Source organism: Thamnophis elegans, chromosome 4, assembly GCF_009769535.1.
Source record: "Thamnophis elegans isolate rThaEle1 chromosome 4, rThaEle1.pri, whole genome shotgun sequence".
Taxonomy (NCBI): domain Eukaryota; kingdom Metazoa; phylum Chordata; class Lepidosauria; order Squamata; family Colubridae; genus Thamnophis; species Thamnophis elegans.
This window is the reverse complement of record NC_045544.1, coordinates 86355162-86380236: the sequence shown is the minus strand read 5'-3', so window position 1 is coordinate 86380236 and position 25075 is coordinate 86355162. Positions and strand designations below refer to the sequence as shown.

General features: G+C 35.4%; 3 protein-coding genes across 8 annotated transcripts in view; 1 reads left to right on the top strand and 2 right to left on the bottom strand.

Moving 5' to 3' along the window:
• NVL (nuclear VCP like) overlaps positions 1-5385 on the bottom strand; it is a 54661-nt gene extending 49276 nt beyond the window's left edge. For both annotated transcript variants that reach the window (XM_032215472.1, XM_032215473.1), the window contains exons 1-5: positions 5228-5385; positions 3068-3141; positions 2391-2443; positions 2006-2096; positions 1184-1232 (exon numbers count right to left, since the gene is read on the bottom strand). In XM_032215472.1, coding sequence (XP_032071363.1) covers positions 1184-1232; positions 2006-2096; positions 2391-2443; positions 3068-3141; positions 5228-5293 — 333 coding nt within the window. In that variant the 5' untranslated portion in view covers positions 5294-5385. The remainder of the gene's footprint in view (positions 1-1183; positions 1233-2005; positions 2097-2390; positions 2444-3067; positions 3142-5227) is intronic.
• A 71-nt stretch (positions 5386-5456) lies between these two features.
• Positions 5457-19205, top strand: CNIH4 (cornichon family AMPA receptor auxiliary protein 4). Of its 2 annotated transcripts, XM_032215478.1 has the most exons (5): positions 5457-5913; positions 8689-8757; positions 10530-10642; positions 12270-12410; positions 12814-19045. In XM_032215478.1, the coding sequence occupies exons 1-5, from the start codon at positions 5845-5847 to the stop codon at positions 12839-12841; spliced, it is 420 nt and encodes a 139-aa protein (XP_032071369.1). In that variant the 5' UTR covers positions 5457-5844; the 3' UTR covers positions 12842-19045. The 2 variants fall into 2 exon arrangements, with proteins under 2 accessions (XP_032071369.1, XP_032071370.1); XM_032215479.1 differs by lacking the exons at positions 5457-5913; positions 8689-8757 and adding an exon at positions 5920-6599 and having other exon boundaries at positions 12814-19205.
• The window catches only part of WDR26 (WD repeat domain 26), a 38897-nt gene continuing 24543 nt past the window's right edge, over positions 10722-25075 (bottom strand). For 2 of the 4 annotated variants that reach the window (XM_032215476.1, XM_032215474.1), the window contains exons 12-14: positions 24681-24810; positions 21716-21901; positions 10722-11311 (exon numbers count right to left, since the gene is read on the bottom strand). In XM_032215476.1, the coding sequence (XP_032071367.1) occupies positions 11262-11311; positions 21716-21901; positions 24681-24810 (366 nt within the window). In that variant the 3' untranslated portion in view covers positions 10722-11261. Of the gene's footprint in view, positions 11312-15419; positions 18129-21715; positions 21902-23470; positions 23639-24680; positions 24811-25075 lie in introns of those variants that run through there. The other 2 variants (XM_032215477.1, XR_004255197.1) reach the window with 2 other exon arrangements.

The following is a 25075-nucleotide window of genomic DNA, read 5'->3' as shown; positions in this document are numbered from 1 at the left end:
ACAACAAATACTGTTGTAAATAATCACAATGATTCCTAAAATGCATTTTTTAAAATTCAAATACAGTCAAAGGTATTTAAAAACAAAAATAGGAACAAAGTAGAAGCAGACACTGCATTTAAAACATCCTAGAAATATGTGAATTATGAAAAGCCCAATTAGAAAAGAAATCTGAGCTTTCTTGAGATGCTCATTCCCAATACTGAAAGTCACCACTAAGAGGGCATGTGTAATTCTCCTAGCTCCACTATTCAGTAGATTTTGCTTAAAAGTAGTCTCAGAATCATTTGACTGCAATATAATGCTACAATGGCTGCAAACTCTGGAGTGTTAACTCTTCGCCAATTCTTACAAAATGTGGCATACTCCTTAGTTTCCAGAGGTTGCAAAAGCTGCATAAAATCAGGCTCCAAAACTGCTTTAATAACAAAGGCCTTGTGCGACTCGGAACAGTGCTTGAAGGTAAGTAGTATTCCCCAAGGAGGCTTTGTGAATGTCAAAGTACTGATACCACTAGGGATGATGTCAAGCACTGGACCTCTGCTTCAGGCCTAAGTGCTGCCACTGAGTACCGTTATATAGAGGGTGCCTGAGGGTGGATTCCTTGGGAGGCCTGGTGTAGGTCACGTGCAAGTTGGGGAGAGGCACCACAGTGTGGGCTGAGCCTGAAGCATTTATTTTATTTTATTTATTTTATTTTTATTTATTTATTTATTTATTTTATTTTTATTTATAGGATTTATATGTGGGCACACTTATTCTCAGTAACTCTGGGTGGCTTACAAACAATTAAAAAATATGGCCCTCCCAGGGACTGCACCACTCTGAGGCATCCCAAGCTCCACTTAATGACTCATGTAGACTTAATGACTACAGCTGGGAGACCCAGGATCATGACTCTTGAGCGAAATGATCACATGGGTTAACCCTAACCCTTCCTTAACAAACACAATGCCCCAAACCTGGATTCAATTATTGTTTTGAGGTCTATCTATATTATGCAAGTCCCACAATTGGCTTGACTAAGATTTTTGAAAATACAAAGAACCTCCCAGTGCGTACATTTATCTTCAGAATTTTAAATACATGCTTTAAACAAATTATTTTGTCTTCAGAATTATAAATACATATTTTAAACAAATTATTGGTACTACTAATGGCTCATTTAAACAATCATACTTACAGGATGTTCACTATCGGTATCAGAAGTATCCAAGCTGGTCTCTGAATCACTTTTGGAGAAAGAATTAAAAATAAAACTTCTCATTTATAGTCATTTAAAAAAAGCAGTACCATTTGCATGCATTTCCGTTAAATCAACTCATTTTGTGAATGAAGAATGCACTGTTTTTTAAAATGGTCTATTCGAAAAGTTGCAATTTATTTGCCCCAACATATTATTGACAGTATATTAGTGTAATCCTTCTCTTTCAGGGATCAGGTGCAATATTTCCTAGTTTTGCATGCCGAAGGAATACTACTACTACATAACAGAAAATTAAAACTTTTACTAAGATGTAGTGCTGTGTAAATTTTCTATAATTAAGCTTGATTCATCCTTTTTCCTTTTTTCCAAATATTATCAGCCTACAGTTCTATATATTTCTATTCTATATTAACTTTTTGCTATGAATTTTTGTTAATTCATATACTTTACTATAGCTAGAAGCAAATCAGAATTTCCTTTATTTGAATGTAGGATTAGAAAGAACATGTGCATATATAATGATAGCCACAATTATTCCAAAGCTAAAAATTTATTATAGCAATACTTACATAAAAATAAAGAAGAGAGGGAATGTATTTTTAACTGCATAATATTTGTTTGCTAAGTGTATAGGACTATATTTGCACTAGATTAATTACCAAAAACTGTTTGGAAGGTCACTATGGATTTGACGAAGTAGATTGTGTTTAACGAGATGTACACGATAACAAATTTGTTAATCTTTGAAGTGACATAAAGCTATTTGGAATTTTTTAAATTGTGGTGATTGCAACTTACTTTTCATCCCTTTTTGCTTTCTTTGTGAAATATTCATCTTCTAGAGTGGCTAAATCTGTAGATTTTATCTCATCTTTGATTATCCCAATAACTACAAAGATAATACAAATAAATAAGTAATAACAATAACTTGCTCATGTGTGAAACAAGAATCAAATTATATTTTATACAGAATGCAACCAACAGCCAGAAATGCTGGACAGATTGCAGTGTTCAAAGATATTGCTCTTAAATTAAGACCACAATCTAAAATGTTAAACCTCTAGCTGGTTCTCACATGACCAAATACAAATACACCTTCTTTTGTTCTCTAAGACTTTAGATTACTTACATAAACTAGTTTTCATACATAAATTCACTTCAAATACAGTATTAATAAACATACCTTTTTCAACCTGTATTCTAAAGGCATTTCTTTTTCTTCGTCCATAATCAGCACTGAAAATCAATTTTAAAAACCTTGATGAATATATATTTTGTAGGTATATATTTTCAATGTAGAAGCCTAGTGCAAGCATCATAAGGAAAAATAGCCTAATGCATAATTATCAATGTCAAAGTAAAAAAAAAGACCAATAAACACATTCAAATACATATGTTCTATATTAGAATAAGTATATTATACTGTGTAAATTATCCAGATTTGGTAATCTGTAGCTTCCGCATGAAGAAGTTAGACTAATCCTAATAATAATCCTATGTTGAAAGAACGTGTGAAGAACAAAATACAATGCATGAATCAGTATATAAACATGGTGTATCGAACAATTAGAGTTAGAATTTTTGTTGTTATTTCCTTTTCTTTTATTTCATGTCTCTAATTTGTTTTGCTTGCTATTTATTCTTTTATGTGCTTTGTATACTTATGTTTATCTCTATGTTTGTATCTCTGCATTGATTTTATTCTTGCAGACACATAACATAATAGAGGATAATGTTACGCCCTGAGGTTCAAACACATACTATTACAAGTTTAATTATTATGTCATTTATTATTATACATGCACTACTCCACTGCCCCTTTCAAAGAAAATATAAAGTACTAAATCTCTTATTACTCACCTATATATTTTTTGTAGTTCTGCTGCTAGAATTTCAGTGTTAACATATTGGCCACATTTATTACTGCTTAGATACTGTAATAAATATAGCTAAGTTAGTATATTTAAAGATACATACAATTCCTTTAGAATATGCAAAAATAGTATTAGCTTAAAATCGTATGTGAACAATTTAAAATAGAGGCATCTATTTCTTCATCACTGCAGTTATCTATATTAGTTTTCAAAAGCAAAGAGATTAAAGTAGAATCTTAATTTACCAGATTCCTATTTAGCAAATTTTGATCGTAACAGATCAAGTTTTTGTTCAGATGTCATTCCATAATAATGGACAATTAAGTGTATATTAATTTTGCAACATCATGAAAAGTGATTTATGACCATTTTTCACACTTACAACCATGGCATCATTTCCATAGTCACATGATCAAAATTCAGATGCTTGGCAACTGACTCATATTTATGACAGTTGCAGTTTCCAGGGGTCATGTGATCCCTTTTGCGACCTTCTGACAAGCAAAGTCAATGTGGAAACTGGTTTCACTTAACAACCATTACTAATTTATCAACTGCAGTGATTCACTTAACAACTGTGGCAAGAAAAGTTGTAAAATAGGTCAAAACTCACTTAACAAATGTTTCATTTAGCAACCAAAATTCTGGGCTCAATTCTGATCGTAAATTGAGGATTACCTGTAAATCTAGTGAAGGATGGCCATATTGATGTTTATCTTTCTTTTCACATCACTGAACTCTCTGAGTGGGCAAACTAGTAGAATTTGGCAGGACAGACAAGTGAACAAAGGAAGAGTAGGAAGAACAGAATGCAAAAATCAAGGAAGAGGAGACCCTGCTGATTGAATGGTTTTGCTGGTTGTTTCCGAGGAGCTTGGCAATCTAGATTTGGTTGCTTTATAACCAGTGAGCAATTATGACTGTCACAGGTGCCTTGGTCATGGCTCACTTTTGACAAAGAGTCAATAGAAAATCTGGCAGTAAAATTGCAAGCCACGGTTATATGATATCTTGCTTAACAACTGTGGCAGAAGTGAGGTTGTAACTCCATCAGGGTCATGTAATAGCTCATTTAATAACCATGTCACTTAGCAATGGAGTTGCCAGTCCCAACTGTAGGAAGACCATCTGTATTTACATATTACTCTTTGTCTTCTCTCCTCAAAAACTCCTCTACTTACAACCATCCATTTAATGACCATTTGATTTACAACAGCACTGAAAAAAGTGACTTGGCAGTTTTTCACTTACAACCTTTGCAGCATCCCCATGGTAATGTGATCAGAATTTAGCCGCTTGGCAACTAGGTTATATTTATGATGGTTGTAGTGTCCTGGGGTCATGTGACAAGCTACTGAAAAGCAGTCACTTGGGGTGCCAGATTCACTTAACAACTGTTGAAAGGATGTAAAATGGGATAAAACTCACTTAACAAATGTTTCACTTACCAACATAAATTTTGGGCTCCATTATGGTCGAAGTATTTATTTATTTATTTATTTTATTTTTATTTATCACATTTTTATACTGCCAATCTCACCTAAGTGACTCTGGGCAGTTTACAATAAAAATTATTACAAATTTGACTAAAAGAAGCTCATACAAGGTTAAGTGCCCCAAAGAGAATCTTGTGATTAAAAACTGAAAACTGTGATTAAAATGAAAAACCTCTAACATATTATGTTAACATATGGTATTGGGAACCCAGAATAACATCTCTGTCGCAGTGTTTGTCCACTGGGATGACTCGGTGTGTGTGTGATTGTGTGTGATTGTGTGTGATTGTGTGTGTGTGTGTGTGTGTGTGTGTGACCTATAGGTATTACGGAGGGCCTTTAAGGCCTGGCACTTTGCCCAAATCTTTGACTCGGATGGACATAATCTCCCTTTTGAGGAGTGTGTCTGTGTGCATATGGATAACTATATTGTTTTATAGTTTTTCGTGTTCTTTTGTGAACTGCCAACAGTCATTGGGTGTCGGACGGTGTGTAAATTAAACTAACATTACACTCACGATTCTTCGTTTCGTGTTCTAAGCCCGCTATGAAAAAGAAGATGGAATTCCACCGCAACCGGCTTCTTATATAAGGGCGGCTGCTCATCATGACAGAGCCAACTAGGAACGGAACAAGAACGGCGAAATCACCTGTTTAACTCGCTGTTTCAGTCTGGGGTCCCCTCCAGAAGGGTGGTTTCCTCCTCGATTCCGCATAGCAGCTTCCCACGTGTAAATTCCTCCCTTCTTTCAGGCAAAAATTTTCCGGACTAGAATAGGACCCCAGTTAAGGCTGTCTTTAAAAATGCCTAAATGTACTGGCAACAGCGAAGTTTTCCAGGCTGTCCCATCAAACGGTGGACTATGATTATCAAGGCGATAAACTGCTAAGTTTCAGTACAGAAGGGGGGTGGGATGAACAAAAGGCAGTTCATTCGTATTTCTACACAGGCACTTTTTTAGACGCCTAAAACAGAGTCTAAGTCACAGAAGTCCATGTTTTGTAGTTCTCTCGGGTGTTCTTGCCAATTTTACCAGTAATTTCTTTGGGTTTTCGAGAGAACGGGCGCTTCCTTTTAGACTCCTAAAGTGGGACTTCAAGTCCCAGCATGCCGTGCGAAGAAATATTTTCCACATAAATTTATAATAGGAGCAAATCTGAGGAACTCGATAAGAAGAGGCGGAAGCGGTGCTCCGACAGCCGCGAACAGGCTTAGAGAGGCGGGGCCCTGTACGGTGGCCGAGAGGGCGGCTGTTTCCGTAGCACGATGGAGTCGATGGTGTTCATATTTTCGCTCATTGATTGCTGCGCCCTGATTTTCCTTTCCGTTTACTTTGTATCCTCTTCGTTTGTTTGGGCGAGGGGAGGGTCTGGGAGCCGGAGAGCGCTAGCGATCGGCTCTTTCTTCCGGCCTGCAGTTGAGCGGACCGGCCGAGGCGGGGGCGTTAATGGCGGTCTGGCTGGGGCAGGGGTGGCGGCGGCGTAAAGGGTGATGGGACCCAGCAGCAACAAACGCTGGCTGGAGAAAGCGAGGGAGGAGCGGTTTTTCAAGCAGCGTGAGCCTTAAGGAGGCGCGCTTGGAAGAAAGGTTGGGCGTCTCGGGTGGGGGGGTGAGAGGAATTGAAGGCATGACGGCCAAGTGAAGGTGAGGCAGAATCCATCGCCAAGCCAGATCGGACTCTAAAAGCAGGTTTTCGTTGTGTCCGGTACTTGCACAGGCCGGGCGTGGCTGTTTCTTATTTAGCTAGATAGTCAAACACACAACTGCACCGGTCTTTTATAAATCCCCATCCCCTAGCTGTGTTTTTGCATGGGGTTGGTTACATGCTGTCGGGATCTTGTAGGAGCAGCTTGGGAAGCCTTGTATTCTGCATTGGTTGCAATGGCCAAGAAGAACAGTTTTTAGATTGGCTGCAGAACCAAGATACAATTGCTTTCATTCTCTTTTGAGAAGAAGTTCACTAGATTGATTGATCTACCATTCAACTTTTGGGTTATGGTATCCTGCAAGACTTATTTTCGGTATGTATAATAAATATCCTCCCGTCTTTAAAGTTTGCATAAAACTCCTGATTGAGATATTGCATAATGCATTATTTGTAGTATAAAACTTGTTGTTGTCGATCCTGTTCAGTGATGATACTTTTAGTTTTCCACTTGAAACAACATATTTTTAAAAATTGGCATCCGTTGTCCTGATTGTGGGAGATTAATTTATGTGGATTAAGATATGTAGAATTGCGCTGAAGTTTCACAATACTGATAAGATGTGTTTGCTTAGAATTAAATCTGTGCCTTATGATCTTTATTATTCTGACTATTGTATATACACTTCAGTGGCTATTTCATATCAGATATAAGGGACATGTACTTTAGATACCTTTTCAAGCACTTACGTTATTTTGAAAAGTATAAAACTTTTTTATGTTGTTGGAGGACTGCATTTTCTGAAAGACGGTCTTCATCAGATGTTTTAATTTCATGAATAAAATTTTGCTAGTTTCTTTAGGAATTAAAAGATTTGGTAAAACTAAAAAGGAACAAAATTGCTTGTGTGTGTGTGTGTGTGTGTGTGTGTGTGTGAGTAGGTAGCCCTCAGCTTATGACAATTGAGCCTAAAATTTATGCTGCTGAGAAATTTTTCAAGTGAGTTTTGCCCCATCTTATGATTTTTCTTGCCACATTTGTTAAGTGAATCACTGCAGTTGTTAAATTAGTAGCACGGTTGTTAAGTGAATCTGGTTTACACATTCACTTTGCTTGTCAGGTCGCAATGGGGAATCACATGATCCCGGACATTACAGGTGTCATAAATATGAGTCAGTTATCAAGCATCCAGAGGTAAATCACATGACCATGGGGATGCTACAACGGTCGTAAGTGTGAAAAATGGTCATAAGTCATTTTTTCAGTGCTGTTGTAACTTGGGTCTTAAGTCTTATATCAGTCATCTTTTGTCTTATGCAGCATATTTATTGTTGGTGGCTTGTGTTAAGATATTCTAAAATTTAAAAGGATAGCTCTGAAGTTTAAACCTTAAGAATTCTGATTGGCTTTCAACAGATGTTATTTTAAACAATGAGTATCAAACAGTGGATTCAAATTGTGTTTGTTAGATTTTAAATAGCTCAAGTTCTCCAAATTCAGACATTAGAGAAATCTGATTACTTTAAAACTTGAAGCAATTTTTTAAACTTTTTGCTACAAGCCAGGTGGCAGTTGGCTTCCTACTACAAATCAAAGTATGGTTATCTATAAATCCCTGTATTGCATAGAGCCTGGATATCTGAGGAACTATTTAGTTTCAATCGTTTCTGCCGATAAAGTATGTTCTGGCAGCATGGCTGCACTCTTGCTCCCTCTCTAGTGAGGGGAGTGAGGAAGTCGCAGCCCCCATCCTCTGAAACAGCGGCCCCTCAGTGATCAGGACGGCATCCTTTCTTAAGGTTCTGCCTGGAAAGCTCTTAAAATCTGTCTGCATTAATATGTTGGGCTGGGGAGGTTTCCTTTGTGTCATTTTTTTAGTCCAGGCTGTTTGCTTGGTTTTAGATCCCACCCCCCCACCCCCGCCCTGTTTTTATGAGGGAGATTGGTTTTATACCTGTCCATTGGAGTTGGGTAACTGTAATAAACTAAAATAAATACATGATAAAAAGGAGGGAGGAGAAATTGAACTCAAATATTGCTATTGATAATAATAGAAAACTGTCTTAGTGGGCGAGGGGCAACATCTGAATCAAATCAGTAAGTGACTTGCTTGTGCACCGGCAGAAGTTCTACCTTTCTTGGTCAAATTTTAACATTGTTATAAAGAACCAAACTCACAAAACAAGCAGCTTTGGAAACTCATGAGTGATCAGTTATAGTTTGGAGCTTGGGTGGCATTGGGTAAAGTCACTAACAGTTAACAGGGGTATGGATTCTGGTTTTATCTATATCTTTTGCAAAATGCTTTCATTCTTCTGGAAGTCCTAAGCTGGAGGCCTGTTTGCTGAGTTTTATATAAAATCTTCTTAGGGTGCCATTTACAATTTGTCCAAATAATTTAATTCTTATCTAGAAAGGGCAAGGGTATCGCTGACAGAATAGTTGTTCTTATCTTGATCATCAGATAATTACATTATCAGATTTGGAATGTGACTACATTAATGCCAGATCTTGCTGCTCAAAACTAAATAAAGTAAGTTGTTTTTCTTTCTCTTTATTTTTTAAAAATGTTAATACAATAATGTGGCAAATGTTGTAAATTTTTAGATATGTATTTTTGGCTTCAACTATTAAAAGGTTATGTTGCCAAAGAATGGCATCTATGTTGGTTACATCTGAGGAATATTTGATTTTCTCCAGAGGACTCCATTTTGTTTAATAAGTAGAATATGCAAACCAACATAGCCCAATCATAGGTTCTTTGGGGAACATTGGCAATCCCTATGTCTAGGCATATAAATTGTAGTTCTATTACCATCTGAGAATAACTACTGTTATACTCAGTAGGATTGGCAAGCATAGGACTACTCTGATAGTTGGAAAGTATATTGTGATTAGATGTAATTCATAAATGCACTAAATAGTGCTTTGGACAGGTGTCTTTCTAGAGCAGTAGTACTAAACTTAGATTCTTCAGAGATTTTGAATTAACCCAACAGCCTCACTACCAAATTATTGTGGAACTTGTAGTTCAAAATTATATCATTAGTTTGTTTGTACTGTTTAAAAGTTTTCAAAAATAATCTCCTTTCTACAAGTGGTCCTTGACTGTCAACCATAAGTTTAGTGACTGTTCTAAATTATAATGGCACTAAAACAGTTACTTGCAACCTGTCCTTGCACTTAGAACTGTTGCAGCATCCTCACAATCATGATTAAAATTTGGGCACTGGGCAACTGGCATGTACTTATAACAATTGCAGAGTCCTGGGGTAATGTGATCACCATTTGCAACATTCCCAGTTGGATTCCGAACAGAGAAAGTTAATGGAGAAAGCTTAACAACTGCAGTTTGTTTAACAACCATGACAAAAAGTTGTAAAAGTGGGTGCTACTTAACTGCTTTCCTTGGTTTTTAATCAAGGACTACCTGTAATGTTAATTCAGAGAGGAACCACAGTGAATCTAGAATTACTTCCTTAATATAGTTTTCTTAATACCAAAAAATAAGAATTACTGTTGTAGGGAAGACTTAATCTTGGAGGCCAAATACTAGAATCTGGATTGCCTACATGATAGTCTTGGACACTTGTATTTATTCCCCAATCTCATTTTTTTCCTTCAGTGTTTCATATACGTTTCCCTTTCTTTGCTGAATGCTTACTATGTGTAGTCTTCTGCTCTTGCAAGATCCCAGTGTTTTATTTGTTGCTTGCTCACAGAATGTATTATTTTGTGCTTGCCTTTCCCTATTCTTATTTACAAGTTTATTGTCAGTCATCTTTAAGTTGTCAAGAGTAATAATTTTTTTATAAACTCTTTTATTTAACAACCTGTCATGGATTAGAATCCCTTGCTACCATATATCAAATGTATATACTCACCCTTTTTATAGTACCATCTTAATGCAAGAATTCAAATTGATGAACAGAAAATTCTTAATCATGAAAAATAAGGCTAATTTGAAAATTAGGTTGAAATATGCCTGGCATTTTGGTTTACCCAGAAGTGTTGAATATATAGGATTTAACTCAAGAGTGTTGCATATCATATTAGATAAGCTGATTAGGTTCTCATAAATATTCCAAATATTCTGATGGTATTCCTAGAAAGTAATCCATAATTTGTAAATTTCTGCTTTGTAAATTGCACTTACAATTTATATCTGAACCATCCAATAGAAATCAATTACTGATTCTTTTTAATCAAATAAGTTGTGCAGCCCTTGTCAGCTTGCAGGTAGAAGATTCCTGCAGAATCTTTATAACAATTTTTATTTTTTAATTGTTTTGAAAATCTTTCTAGTGGGTGATCCCTGAATTGATTGGCCATACCATTGTCACTGTATTAATGCTTATTTCACTGCACTGGTTCATCTTCCTCCTCAATTTTCCTGTGGCAACATGGAACATATACAGGTAAGACCTTTGGTGGCTTAAGAATTGCATGATGTTGGTCATATTTTTTCCTCTTAATAAAGAAGATTTTTATAAACTCTGCCTTGTTCCATAATTTATTAGTCTAGCCAAGTCAGCAGGAAGTGACAATGTTACTTTTCCTTTCTCATTGGATTTTAGCATGGATTTTGGATAACACCAACAATAAATATACTAGATTTTTCTTGTCCCAAGGAGTATAGGTACATATATAACTTCCATACTGCTAAAAGTGTTAAGTTTAAAAACTGACTTTGAGTATGGATCATGTGAAAATCTAGTGCATCATTGATACAACTCAAAACCTACTTTTCATCCCATTCTGAGAAGAAAGCAGTATAAAATCAGTTTTGTATTTTTCCAGGAGCAAGTATCATATTTCTTGGTGCAAAAATACCTAATAATGTAGTAATTAGTGATTAAGCATTGAACAAGGACTGGAAATACTTAGATTTTGCTCTACTCTTAGCTGTAAAAGTACTGGAAGATTGTAGACCAGTGTCTTTCAGCTCAACCTTGTTCATAGGGTGGTCTTGGATGTAAAAATGAAAGGCTTCTGGAAGGCAGGATATAAATCTAAGAAACTACATATCTTGAATGTTCACAGGCCATGAGCCATTACTTTTGGAATTTTATCAACTTTGCTTTCACCTAAAGGGAAAAAGGAGAAAGTTGAATTATCTTTTAAGATTTTCTGTTTGCAAACTACAGCCCAGACTTAAATTTTGCCTCTAATAAACGTACTTATTTTTATTTTTTCAATTTTGGCAATGCTTCTAATTTAGGATGCATATAAGATGCATTAAGGTCTCATATACTTAGCTATATAATAATGCCTGAGGCTATAGCACTTTTGAAGCAAATCAAGGTGTTAGTAATTTCTTTGGGTGTGTATTTCCTGGAAGAAAAATGCAATATTTCTGCTTTGAATTGACTTTGGGTTGAGTCATTTTTATATTTAGTAAGCAAATAAAAAGTATAGGATATTGTTTTAAGTATCTCAAGTTTTTTATGCATATATTTATTTCTAATGCAATATACCAAATAGAAAATGTCAGTGATTTAAATGTAGAATTTTAAAGTTTAATAAGTTAAATATTTTAACAAATTATATGCTAATGAGTTCACCATTTCTAAACAGTGCCCAAGCTTAAAAGATGATTTAAGATTGATTGAAAGCTGCATGCAAAGTTTAACATGACAAATTCAGAGATTCAAATTTCTTGGAGAAAACATGAGCTTGCGTCAGATTTGAAAGGTCTTTTGATTAATACCAGTAATGCATCTCCACTGCACAAGAGCATTTGTCTGTCCTATTTACCGCTTCAGAGGCTTGACATGTATCAAACAGTTTTGGGATGCATGTTGAGTACAAAGGAAGTTGCAAAAGCAGGATGTATTTGAGTAATGTAGAAGGAGCTCAAAAATGATCTATTTCCTTTGTTTCATTCTTCTGAAACCCGTAAGTGTTATGTATTGTTTGAAAGAACTCAACCACCAATTGATTTCACTTTGTTTTGCATGTTTTGTCTTTTTTGATATGGAGATCATTAATCTATTGGGCTGGAGCACAGTTGGTACTGAAACAATTTTCTTGAAACCATTTCAGGTATATCATGGTTCCCAGTGGAAACATGGGAGTATTTGATCCTACAGAAATCCACAACAGAGGGCAGCTAAAATCACACATGAAAGAGGCCATGATAAAGCTTGGTTTTCATCTCCTTTGTTTCTTCATGTATCTTTACAGGTAAGTTTCAAGGCTTGCATATTGAAGTTAGTAAAGCTATTCTTAAGATTCCTATTAGAATAGTCTGTTATAATTTTAATGTGGTTTAAATCTTTGGAAGAGCCTTGGTGGAAGCAGTGCTATTTGTCATCAATGGAGATATCCCAAACTGTTCTATACTTGACTTTGTTTATGCCACATTTTCTGCCTCTGATGAGCTGACTATTTTAAACTACGAAATCTGATTATATGACACTTTACTTCAAATAGGAACTGTAGTTTCATAAATCTTGGAATTGTTAAAAAACACTCTTTTCTGTCCCCTCAGAAGCATTCAGTTTTGCTGACATAAATTGCAGACAGCAATCATGTTTATTTAAAGCTCTACAACTTTTGACATGGTCTTTCTTTTCACTCTTTATAGTATGATCCTGTCTTTAATAAATGACTGAAAATGAAGTGGCCAAATGAAGTATTATGGTTGCCAAATTGATGTTACTCCATTGAAATACTATGAAGCCACGAGCAACTCTCAAGAAAATCCAGACCAGTGATGTCATGCAGTATATTTTTTCCTCTTCGAACAAAACATATTTTTCCTGTATTTTTAACATATAAAATATTTTAGAAACTACAATACTATGTTTTTGCAACTATTGTTTTGTTCTTACTCAAATCCATTTTCTTACTGTATTTCTTATGTGAAGTTTTTGCAAGAATACTGGTTACCCAATGGAGCAAATTCACTTATTACAGTGAAACAGCAGCTATAACCATTTCATTGAAGATTTTATCATATAAAAGGAAGCTTACCAGAGACAATGACCAATGTTTTCTTTCTTATAGGCAACATTTTAAATATGATTCACTTATGTGAATGTTTTTTAAACTGAAGGCTGAAATATGTTCAGTGGCCAAACATTTGTCAGTTCAGTGTTACCTGCCATATATGCAACCAGTTTCCTTCAATTTAAACTGTTGCACTCATTTCTAACATTCAGATCCCCACAGAGCTGCTACAATATTTCATGGAAGTACTTTCTCAAACACCTTTTTTTAAAATATATTAGTATTTTTGCAGACTATATGATATGTATGTATGTATGTATTCATAGTTTGCCTGTATTATAATGGCAATAAGCCACATCCAAATTGAAGCTGTGCAGTATAACTGCAATCTCATTTGCTGTTGGAAATTTGGTACCATTATCAGTTCAATAGATTGCAATCTTCCAAGCTCAAGACCACACCTATAGCCACTGGTTCAGTAAACAGCCTGATGTCGCTTGCCTTTTCAGACAGCTGCCGTCTAGCTTTTGTAGCCTAAGATTTATGGGGATGGCTTTGTGCTCCAAGTGAGTAACTCAACTTAAATCTGAGCAGTATGGGTTCCATTCTCACAAGAATTCTTGCTGGATATTCATGGATTGAGGAGTTGCGTGATCATATGTGAATGCATCTTGGAAAGGAAAGGAACTTCTGTTCCTTTCTAGAATGAAATAGAAGTCAAAGCTTATAAAGCTAAGAACTAATCGAATCCAGTTATTTATTTAGTTTATTGAACTGGAAAGAGGGAATACAAATATTTGTTAAGTGCTGTGCACCAACATGGAAAAGTTTAATTAAAAAAACTCCAATAGACAATCAGGAATTAATGTAGCTTGACTTGAACGATTTTAGATATGTTTAATATACTACATATTTATAAAATAAAAATTAATGTGCCCCATAAATTAGTAAAACCAGTGAAAATAAATACGGAGCCCCAAAATTCATGTTTTAATGTCAGAAAAGAAATTTAAACTACTTAATATAATTCAAGAGGAAAGTAACAAAATCCAGAAAATTTAATAACGCAATCCTTTGAAACATTTAATATCAGTCCATAGCAAATAGTCATTACATACCAAAAGCTCTAAGTGTTAACTAGTTCCACCACAACTCCATATAAATCTTGACAATTTAGAAATTTGAGAACAGTAAAAGTTCTTTTCTTGATCTCTACAGCTTGGTTTGTAAATACACACATACTTTGAGAATGTTTCTTCCTCTTACATTTTTGGAGCCAATAGCTTTTTCCATCTGTGCCAATAAGTGTTAAGAATCAAATCTAGTACGCTTATTTTTAACAATGAAACACTTAAAAAATGGGGCACACTGTACTTGAAATTTATAAAAATATATTTGTATTAACCAAATTTTAATGTTAGAGGACAAGACAAATACACACAACATGACTTAAAATTATTCAGTAAAACATGACATGTACCTAGTTGGTTCCATGACTGATTCTGTTTTACACACACATTCATACCATACACACTTTGCTGAATTCTTCTATATGAAGTGAGCAAGTAGCAAACAGGTTTCTAGTTTGTGTTCCAGCAACAAGAGCAGCTATTGCAGACAACACTGCACACATCAGTTAAGTCCTCCCTATTCAAAAATGTTATCTGTCATACGAGTGGTTTGTTGTATGGCAGCTGAAAATGGATGCGAGCCAATGCAAGATAAATATATATAGATACAGATATATCTACATATATGGAGTATTAACGATACATGGTTAGTAATTTATCTGAAATGCATCAATCAGAGGCAACTTGTGTGCTTTGGGGTACAGATAAAGGGCACCAAATCTTATGGAAATTGGTTCATTTTCCCTTTCTGCCCCAAATTACAAATTAAGACATTCTTCTGCTGTTAAAAAGGTTACTAACTCTCCTTTCCCTAATATATCTATTGCTAGCATAAAATTAGTATGAGAAATAATTTTAAGCCATTTTAAAAGGGTGGGAGATTTTTGTAGTTAACATGGCACTAAACACCTAGCATTATTTAAATGTCATTCAACAATACCAGTTTGGAAGTCAGAATGAAATTATTGGGGGGGGGGATGGGTAATTTTCCACCTGTGACTCCATATTCCCATCATTTCAAAACTGAGGGAAGCTAGCTACACATTTACAAGGCTATTTACGGGTTACATAAAAATTAAATTCCTTTTTCTCTTTTGTGCTATTTTTAAAGTGACTTACCTGATAAAGATGAGAATCATTGTGGCAAGATAATTTATGGTTGGCATGCCTAGTTTGGAATTGATGGTCAAAATGCTAACATGTTTTCATAGATCATCTCTGTTGTATGAACAATTAATAATTGCTCTAGAATTTACAGCTGAGATTGAGAAATACCTACTGTATGAAAATAAGAATATTGCAGATACACCTCTTCCATATCTTTTTACAATGAAGAATTTAGTTTTTAGTTTATATGAAAAGTGACATAAATGCCTTCCAATCCACATGCCAGAAAATACTGGTGTGTTTTGTCCACCCACAAACAGTCCTAGCAGTGTTAACACTGTGAGACAATTGGACAAATTGGTCTCACAATGTAGTCATAGGAAGTTGAGCCTGGCAACAAATGTTAATTCTACATCTGGAGCTGCTACTTAAGAACTGCATAGCTTACATTATGCAGTGACATTTAGAAGTGGCACTTTCAAAACATGACTCTTACTCATTTCCATTCTGAAATGCTTTTATATGTATTTTTTAAAATTCCTTAGAAGAAAACTCATAAGAAGTAATGTGCTTAACTTCAGTGCTTTTAATTTAGTTCCCCCTTAGTATTATATTTCAAAGAAGGGTAAACTATAAGTTCAAACATGTTCATTAAAGTCTATGTATGAAATTTTACTTGCAAGCACCCGATTGTTTTGAATAACCCGAAGAAAGTAAATTATGCAAACTCTTTCAGGTTCAGCCACTCCTGATTTTTGCTCTAATGTCCTAAAATAGTTTTGAATTAATAAGCAATTTTAGTGCCAGTACCATGATGGTTAGAGATGTAAAGCATTTCAAGATGTTGAATGGGAGTATCTGCAAGTATCTGTAATAAATAATTACAGAAGCTCAAAAATAACTATTAAGCAATTTCAAATAAAATAACATGTCAAATGAACAGAATATATATATGAATTGACTATAGCAAACATAAAGAAACACTACTCCATAAAATGAATTGAAATAAAATGAGCCACATATAGAGTTCAATCTATTAAAAAACATAAAAGGAAAGCATTGTTACTTTAAAAGACTTCTGTAAGCCTGGTCTTCTAAAACATTTTTTGTCATTTGAGTTATAAAAACTAAGTTATTACATTAAGTAATTGGAATACCAGCTTTCCTAATTTGATAAGTGTTTAAAGAAATTTTGTGAGACATAACTAATTAAATCAAATGCTATGAAGATAAGCACGTGCTAAATCTGAGTTAAGAAATACACTGAAGTGCACTGACTGTGATTGCTTATCACAGGATCTGAGTATTAAAGACCATGCTTAAGTTCAAGCAATGTACATTCTCTTCCAAATATGGGACTTTCCTCAAAATTAAAGAACTTTCCATTTATTTAGCTTGATTGGGCTCGATTTTTTTCCATATAAATTGTTGTTTCATTGTTACACAGAGGTATGTCCTTCTTTAATTTAGAACAGTTACACAGATCCAATACCAGGCCATTGGGGTGGGGGGTTGCATATAAAAACTAAAGACAACAACCCATTCCTAACATCAAACTATTAACAAGCATCCCCTGAGAAAACAATTATGGGGTGAACATTATGTGGAACACTTGTATAATGTACATATTTAAATTCACAAAGTAAATCCATTAATTTTGGGAAATGATTCTAAAATATTATCCTATTCCCATTTTAGTTTTTGTTTCAAATAAGAATCATTGCACAAGTTTTAGCCAATCTGGAATTTTCATTTTATTAACTTCAGAAATTACATTATAATAGTTTTATTGGTGATTCTGAAAGCTTTCAAATTATGTTGGTAAACAAAGGTTTTTTTAAAATAATACTTTATATAATCTGTGTAAAACTCCTGTTAGCCAAATGGTCTTACACAACACTCAGAAGGAGCACCAAGTATACTGCATTAACTTGTAGATGACACTTTTTAAGCTGGTTTATTTTCCAAACGTATACAAATCAAAGTCATTTTAATGCTATAAATAATTTATTCTTAAAAAAATTTGTGCTGTTCACCCATTTATAGGGTTACAAGCTACGTGAAAAGTACAAAACCTTTTTGTCAAGTGTGATACTGAGAGTGCTTTTCATGTCATTCACTGGTTTTACATCTGGATTTGGATATACTGCGCAACGGGCAAGGCTAGAATCCATGAACCAAGCTGCAAAGATCTCGAGCTAAATAAGGCAGACTCAGAGAAACAAGAGAAGGAAATACTTTCCTATCCAACATGTACTCTTCAGACTAAAGCACTCTTTCTATCAAGCTTTCTAAACTGTTAAATAAAAGGTTTTCCAAACAAGCATTTTAACTTCATTACACAGAAGAGCAACAAGAACAGTAGTCTGCCTGACAAAATGGCAGAAGGGGAAAATGTATATACGGAGTTCAATGGTTAGCCTGAATGTAGCACAGTTCTTCACAACCGATGGGGGGTTACTTCAACATGGTGTCCAACAACGTTCTAACGACGTGCTTCATCTCAACTGTTTACTATGAAGCAAGGTGGTAAAATGTTTGGCCCCAGTCGGGCTTAAAAAATGGTTCATTTTCATGATGAGCATGTCTGTCCAGCTATCAATCATGTTTGTTTGCACCAAATCCCAAGCCATTTAAAATACGACTAAATTTAAGTTAAACAGAAGTCGTCTGCTCCAAATTCACCATCAACTATCCATGCTACTGCATTCCTCTAAGGGGAAGAGATAAAATGTAAACAAAAATATATTAAGAACATCCATATTGTCTTGTATATCTCAATCATGATATATGCACATTTTAATCTCACAAAAATAAATAAAATCACTGTAAATTCACTTCATTCACTGTAAACTAACTGAACAGCAACAATAAAGATTAGCAAGAGCTTTTACAAGTTTCTTCTGCAAAACTGCAAGAAATGGAATGGAATGGAACGAAAGAGCAATTGACAGAAAACATTCAGAGACAAAAACTTGGGGTAATATCTAATTTTCATATCAATGTATATTGCCCAATCAGCTGAAACCAGTCCTTAATCATTTCCTCCTTTATAGCAATTATAGGGGGGGTGATAGACAGAATCCACATTCCAGCAAATGTGTACTGAACATGGCTTCTGCAACTGAAGTCTGGAATTATTTCCACTTTCAAGTTGTGACCATATGCTTTTGTGTTTGTGTGCACCAGGATCTATGGGGCAGACTGCATGTGTGCCATTCTGGATCACACTACTGAGGAAATCTTGGGACAGAGCTCTGACTGATTTAGTGAGTTGTACATCTCTTTCTAATCCAGATCATTTCAAACTTTTTCAGGGAGGGGATTGGGTGTTTTCCTTTAACAACAATTTGGTTTGATTTTATTTAGGTTTTAGGACATTTTTATTCTGAAGCCGTTTTATACCACCCCACCCCACCCACCCCCCAAAAAACCCTGTAATCCCACCTGTATAACTTGGTGGAGCTCAAGTAATTCAAATGACAAAATGAGAAGGGTTGCTATCTGAAGTGCAGCAGAATCAGGAGAAAATTTTGTTTATTAAATCAGTTTGTAAGGTTGCTCACTTGTCAATAATTCTGGATATGATGACTGTCTATCATGAATACTAATCTGAAAGCAGTACCAAAACAGATGGGTCAGATGGGTTGGGCAGAAGTTTTTACATAGATACAAAAATGTATATACTTCATTGTCTGTTTGGAAATTATCTGGATTATGATCATGTTGAAAATAATATAAAATTTATGATACAAATGGCAATACAGAAAAAAAAATGAGGAAGATTAAATTACTAATTACAAAGATGGGCTCAGTCTCTCTGCCAAACTTTTCTGGGTGATACTGTCAAGGCTACTTTTTAATTCAGCTCAATAAAGGAGAAGGAAGGAGACAGAAGCAATGCCACTGGAACAATCCATCACATCTTTGGGGCTGAAGCCTAAAAGATTGGCTTCTGACCAAGAACTGAAAGCCCATTTAAATTCCAACTCAAGCAGCTCCAAACCTAACCCTTAAACACAATTGTTCATCCAATTTGAGAACCCCTGCAATATAAACTATCACTGTTCTATGCACAAACAGCCAGCATCTACTATACACCACACAGGTACCAGTACTTCAATCCATCAACAATAGAGTACAACCAGTGTATCATCTGTGGAAAATATACTTCCTTTCCTGAACTTTTGCAATTTTTAAAAGGAGCTTGCAATTTGTTTAAAATGTGCTGTTACACGATTGCATAAGCTACTGAATTTTATTAACTCTTATTTCTAATGCAGCTTCATACGCCTTTGCTACATTAATATAGTGATGGCAAAATCCTAACCTAGCCTAACCTCAGTAGTTTGTATTGAACTAAGGCTAGGGAAACAACAAACCTCCACAGCACTTAATTTTGACTTGGAAATCTTTATGTTGTTGTTGTAAACCTCTCAGTCACTTGGGTAAAATGGGGGCACAGAAATTTAGTAAACAAATAAGATTTAAGCTGTGACATTTTCATCTAGTTTGATGTGACAGGTAGATCCAATGATTGCTAATCCCCACTGTTGAATAGGATCATATAGTAAAAGTAGCAAGATTTCTTTCTACTTTCATTGCACAGAGCAAGTTTGTTTAAAAAGGTCTTTATCAACTTAGAATAGCCCAAATCGTAGTTCAATATTAACCACAACTAGGCTTGGGCCAAGTAATCTAAAATCTTTGTGTGATTTGTCTATCACAGCAATCCAGAACAATCAATCATATTCCATGTCCAACAATTCCTTCATGTCTGAGGCCATCCAGCAATGATATGTGAAAGCTAACCTATTTTACAGAGAAAAATAAAAAGTAATGCAAAGAAAAATATGCTTTAGCATTATTTTTAAACTGCTTCTGCTTTGACAAATGTATTCAGTCTCCAATGTTTAGTAAATACATAAATACATGAGATTGTAGCCTTGCCTGTCACTACATAAGATGTATCACTGGAAAAGGTATTGAATGTAGTCATTGCTGTAGTAATGTGAATTAAAGATACCAAATGATTTAGTCAAATGTTGCTATACGTGAGCTCTGTAAATCTAAATCCATCTGGTTCTTGCAGTGGTTACAGCTTTTCCTCCAAGAAGGGGCAAAGGAAAAAAAGATAAGTATTAAAGTCCTGAATACAGAATGCAGGTACGAACAATTCAGCCAGGGAGGGTCTCCTCAAAGGCGCAAGAAGGCTGAGAAAAATGTAATTAGGTTTGTGAGACTGTGCTTTACTTCGATATCCATTAGAATCACTTAAGATCAGCCCTCTCAGTGAAGGTGAACCTTTTTTGGCTTGTGTGCCAAAACTGGGGGGAGCGCAAGAGGGTCGTGTGCATGCATGCCACACCCATAATGCTATATGCACGATCCAGCATGCATACACGCTTTCCCCCCTATGTGCATGCGTGTGCGACCAGCGCTTCCCCCTACTTTTGGCATGCTTTTTTCGTCCTCTCCAGGCTCCAGAGGGTTTCTAGGAGCCTGGGGAGGATGAAAACAGCCTCCCCCACCCCCCGGAGGCTTCAGAAGCTTCCCTAAAGCCTCCGGACCACGAAAAACTGGCCCTATGGGCAAACAGGAAGTTTAGGAACAGACTTCCGGTTTGTTCGTAGGACTGTTTTTCGCCCTCCGGAGCCTTCAGGGAAGCCTCTGAAGGCTCAGGGTGGGGTGGGATGAAAAATGGTCCCTCCCCCTGAGGGGAACAAACCAGAAATCCGTTCCTGAACTTCCGGTTTGAGGCAAAAAAGCCAAGGCAATGCCTCACGTGCCCTAACAAATGGCTCTACATGCCTCCTGGCACGCATGCCATAGGTTCGCTATCACGGCTCTATATAGTAATGTTCTTTCATTGTTTAGGTATGGATGAGATCTAAGCTACTTAGGTACACTCTTTGAAAGAACTGAAGAAATCCAAATCATATGATTCTTCTTTTTCTGGGGTGATGGATTTAACCCACCATTTTATTCCTCCTTATCCTGTCTAATGTCCTTTCCAATCCTTACATTTTATGATACTACCAAAATGCTTTGCTGGAGGCATATAAACCAAGGCGGGGTGGCCATTTTTGGGGGTGAGGGGGAGAGTGAATTCCTATAGTGGGAAGAAGTTTGGACTAGAAGATACCTAGGCTATTCAAACCTTTCACTGTATGATTAAACTATGCATACACCATGAACTTTGCAAATCACTGTATTTAAATTCAATAAACAAAAATAAACATAAAACAATTGAATCTTTACATCTTTCTCTCTCATAAAATTAGTTTATTTTTTTTTTACCTTCAATATCCTGGCTGTCTACAAAAGGTGATGGTCCCCATATTCTAACAGTGCCATCATCAGAGGCGCTGGCCATCATGGATGGAATTTGTGGGTTCCAGCTCACGCAGTTGACTGTACGTGTGTGCCCCGTCAGTTCCGCAATTGGCAGTTCACTACGTTTGTGCCAAATATATACTTTATGATCTAAGACAGATAGGTTTGAAAAAAACATGAGATCCATCCTCAATTTAAAATATGCTTTGTAATCAACATGACAACCCATGTTTCCATTTAAAAAATCCCATGCATATCCCAAAACAAAAATGTGTGTTTATTGTTTGTATACCCCCTTCCCTCATTTTATGTAAGCCGCCCTGAGTCCCCTCAGGGAAAAGGGCGGCCTATAAGTATTAATAAATACTCTAAATACTCTAAATAAAAATGCTGAATGCTACATCCAACAGTTTCAAGAAGGCTTTTGAAATTCCATATTTAAACTAACAGCTTGTACTGAGTTCTTTCCAAAACAAAGATATTTGTAGAAAATTAAGTATAAAGGCAGGATTTATATTATATAATTAAGAATCTGTTTATATGCTAATTTCAACTAATACATTACATACAAGAATGAAATTGAAATACAAAACTGAAAAGCTCTGGATTCTAACTCTTGAATTTTTTAATTTGACTATTTTAATGATAGATATGGGATTTCCCCAGAAAACTTTCTGCAATTTGAATAAAGGACTTCATGTGAGATTGGAAAATAAAATGTTTTTAAACATGATACTTTATCTATAACTTTAGTGAGACATCCACTAAATTAACTGTGTGATACCCTATTCAGGAACTAACTGCTGCATGGAAAAGATAGTGGAGAAACCAGCCAATGCCAGCCCACATGCAGAATAAGAAAGAAGTTACATTCAGATAGCTCTTATTTGCCTTGAAGTATAATGCCCAATACAAATACTTTTTGCCAGTAAGCAATCCATTTCACTGTTTGAAGAAATTCATGACACAGCCAAGTTGTAATTTATAGCTGTAACTGTGTTGATGCATTCAACTATTCACATAAAACATTTACAAAGCTAAACATATGAATGAAAACTTCTATGCTATTGCTAATCCTGACATCAAGTTGAATGATCATACAAAGGGTGGATGAAATCTTAAATATGCAAGTGTCTGCATTGTGAAAGAACCACATACCAAAGTAGTTGCCAGTGATTATATTTTTGCTATGTACTAGAATAAGTTTGTGCCTTTACTTAAATATCTGATTAAATAGAAGCACCATAAGATAAACTTTTAAGATGTACAAAAATGTTAAAATCATTTGCTTTAATAATACATTCAAACAATGATAAAGGAACCAAAGTATTTTGGTTTCTTCCCAAGTATTACAAATCCTTCTACTTACATGCCACATTATTTAATAGAAAAACTTACTAGCTAAATCAGCTCATATAAGATTTTTAAAAATAAGTGCCACAACATCTAAATTACATCAAACACCCTTGTTTATATTTCTGTTTACTCTCCCAATTTTAATCTGATTAAAAATTTTAATCTGATTACACATTATCAGCATAACTTCAAGGATCATTATTCATCTTAAGGCAACAACACTCAGCACTTACTCCCATGAGAGTTTTTTTTTTAATGGTACCTTAATCTTCTTTACAGAATTAGACGTGAACTTTACTCCCAGGGCAGACCATTTGATGTTTGGGGCTGGTAGGTGAAATGCCTACCTAGCTGAAAACATACCTTTACATTTAAGAGGTTATGACATTTAAATCTGTTACTTTTTTTGTACATAGACTTTCACAGCAGCCATATTTGCAACAATTCAGTGCAAAGAGGCAACAGCCTCAGGCAGTCCGAATCTAAATAAGGTGCCATCAGCTTCAACTACAGCTGGGTAGTTTTTAGACACTGAAAATGAAAAAAATAAAAAGCTGTTCTAAGTTGACCTGGATAAGTTAATCGGCATATTCATGTCAAACAAACAGTAGGATGTAGCTAAGTGACTTGTCCACGCTGTCCTAAGTGGTGTATGAATTATTCGATACACCAAAAAGTCAATAGGCTGACAGATATTTCTGGGCCAGAGACTGTGTGGAAGGGGAAGGGAGTTAAAATGCATGCGTATAAGGACTGACACATATTTACAATGACAAGTTATTAACGTAAGGTCCAATAAAGAGGTGCTGTTCTCAGTTCAGCATTTCACCTATTAAAGACAAATAATGCATTAAGATACTATTTTTGTTGACTCAACCTATGACTGCACTCCTGTTCAGACCAAAACCACATCTTCCTGAAATTTTTTGGGTACAGTAGTATTGTTACCTACTCTGTATTAGCTCCAATTCTACTAGCAATACAGAGCAAGAACCTGAGAATGGATCAGCACCCTTAATGCCAAGCACATATGATAAACTGGCTTCTCAGACAATTGACTAGAGAACCTGCTAAAAGACAACCATGATTGTTTCAAGTTGCTCACGATGGAAGATATTGAATACAGTAGATTCTGTTGCAGTATAGGAGACGATAATTCTCTTAACACAATTGATTATAATCGAAATCGCAGATGAATTTACATACCCTACACCTACCTTTAGAAAACATATCTATAGCAAATAGAGTTAATATTTCAGAGAACTATTAAAGCAATGGTACTCAATACTGGTCAAATCATATCAAAATTACAGACATTACTCTCAAAAAGATATAACACATTTTACTTGTGGATCCCACTGTTCTCCGAAGTAGAATCCTTTTTTTTAAAATGAGAATTATCACCATTTATGGAAATGGAAGGCACATCCACTCTGCTTATTAAAATTCAAAGATTGAGAAGACTATAATATTCACCAATGCAGAAAGTTTGTGCTCGAATATGAGGGAGGGAGGGAGGGGAAGAGAGACAGAGACAGAGAGGGAGAGAAAGAATTTTTTTTAAAAAAATTACCTTCACTGCCACTAGCGATGAAGTCTTCGTTATGGCCTCCGAAACATGAATGAATTGTGTAAAACCCTTGTGTAACACCTTGGTACTTCCTCACTAAAACTCTGTCTTGCAAATCCCATAAATGAACTCCCTGAGGACAAAAAGCATTGTAGAAATAGTTCATTGTAAAAAATAGTTTCCTCTCCATTATTTGGTTTCACTGTTTAATAATTTAATCTGAATAAGATTCAATACATCAGTAAAAATTTTAAAAGGACTATTTTTCTTCACAAGCAAAAATCACATGAGCATTTGTCTTTTATCCAGCAGAACCTTTCTTCTTATTTCTCCCCAAAGCAGAACCCATTTACATTTCCTGAAAGCTTCTATCTTGAAACTTTCAGGAAAAAGAAATA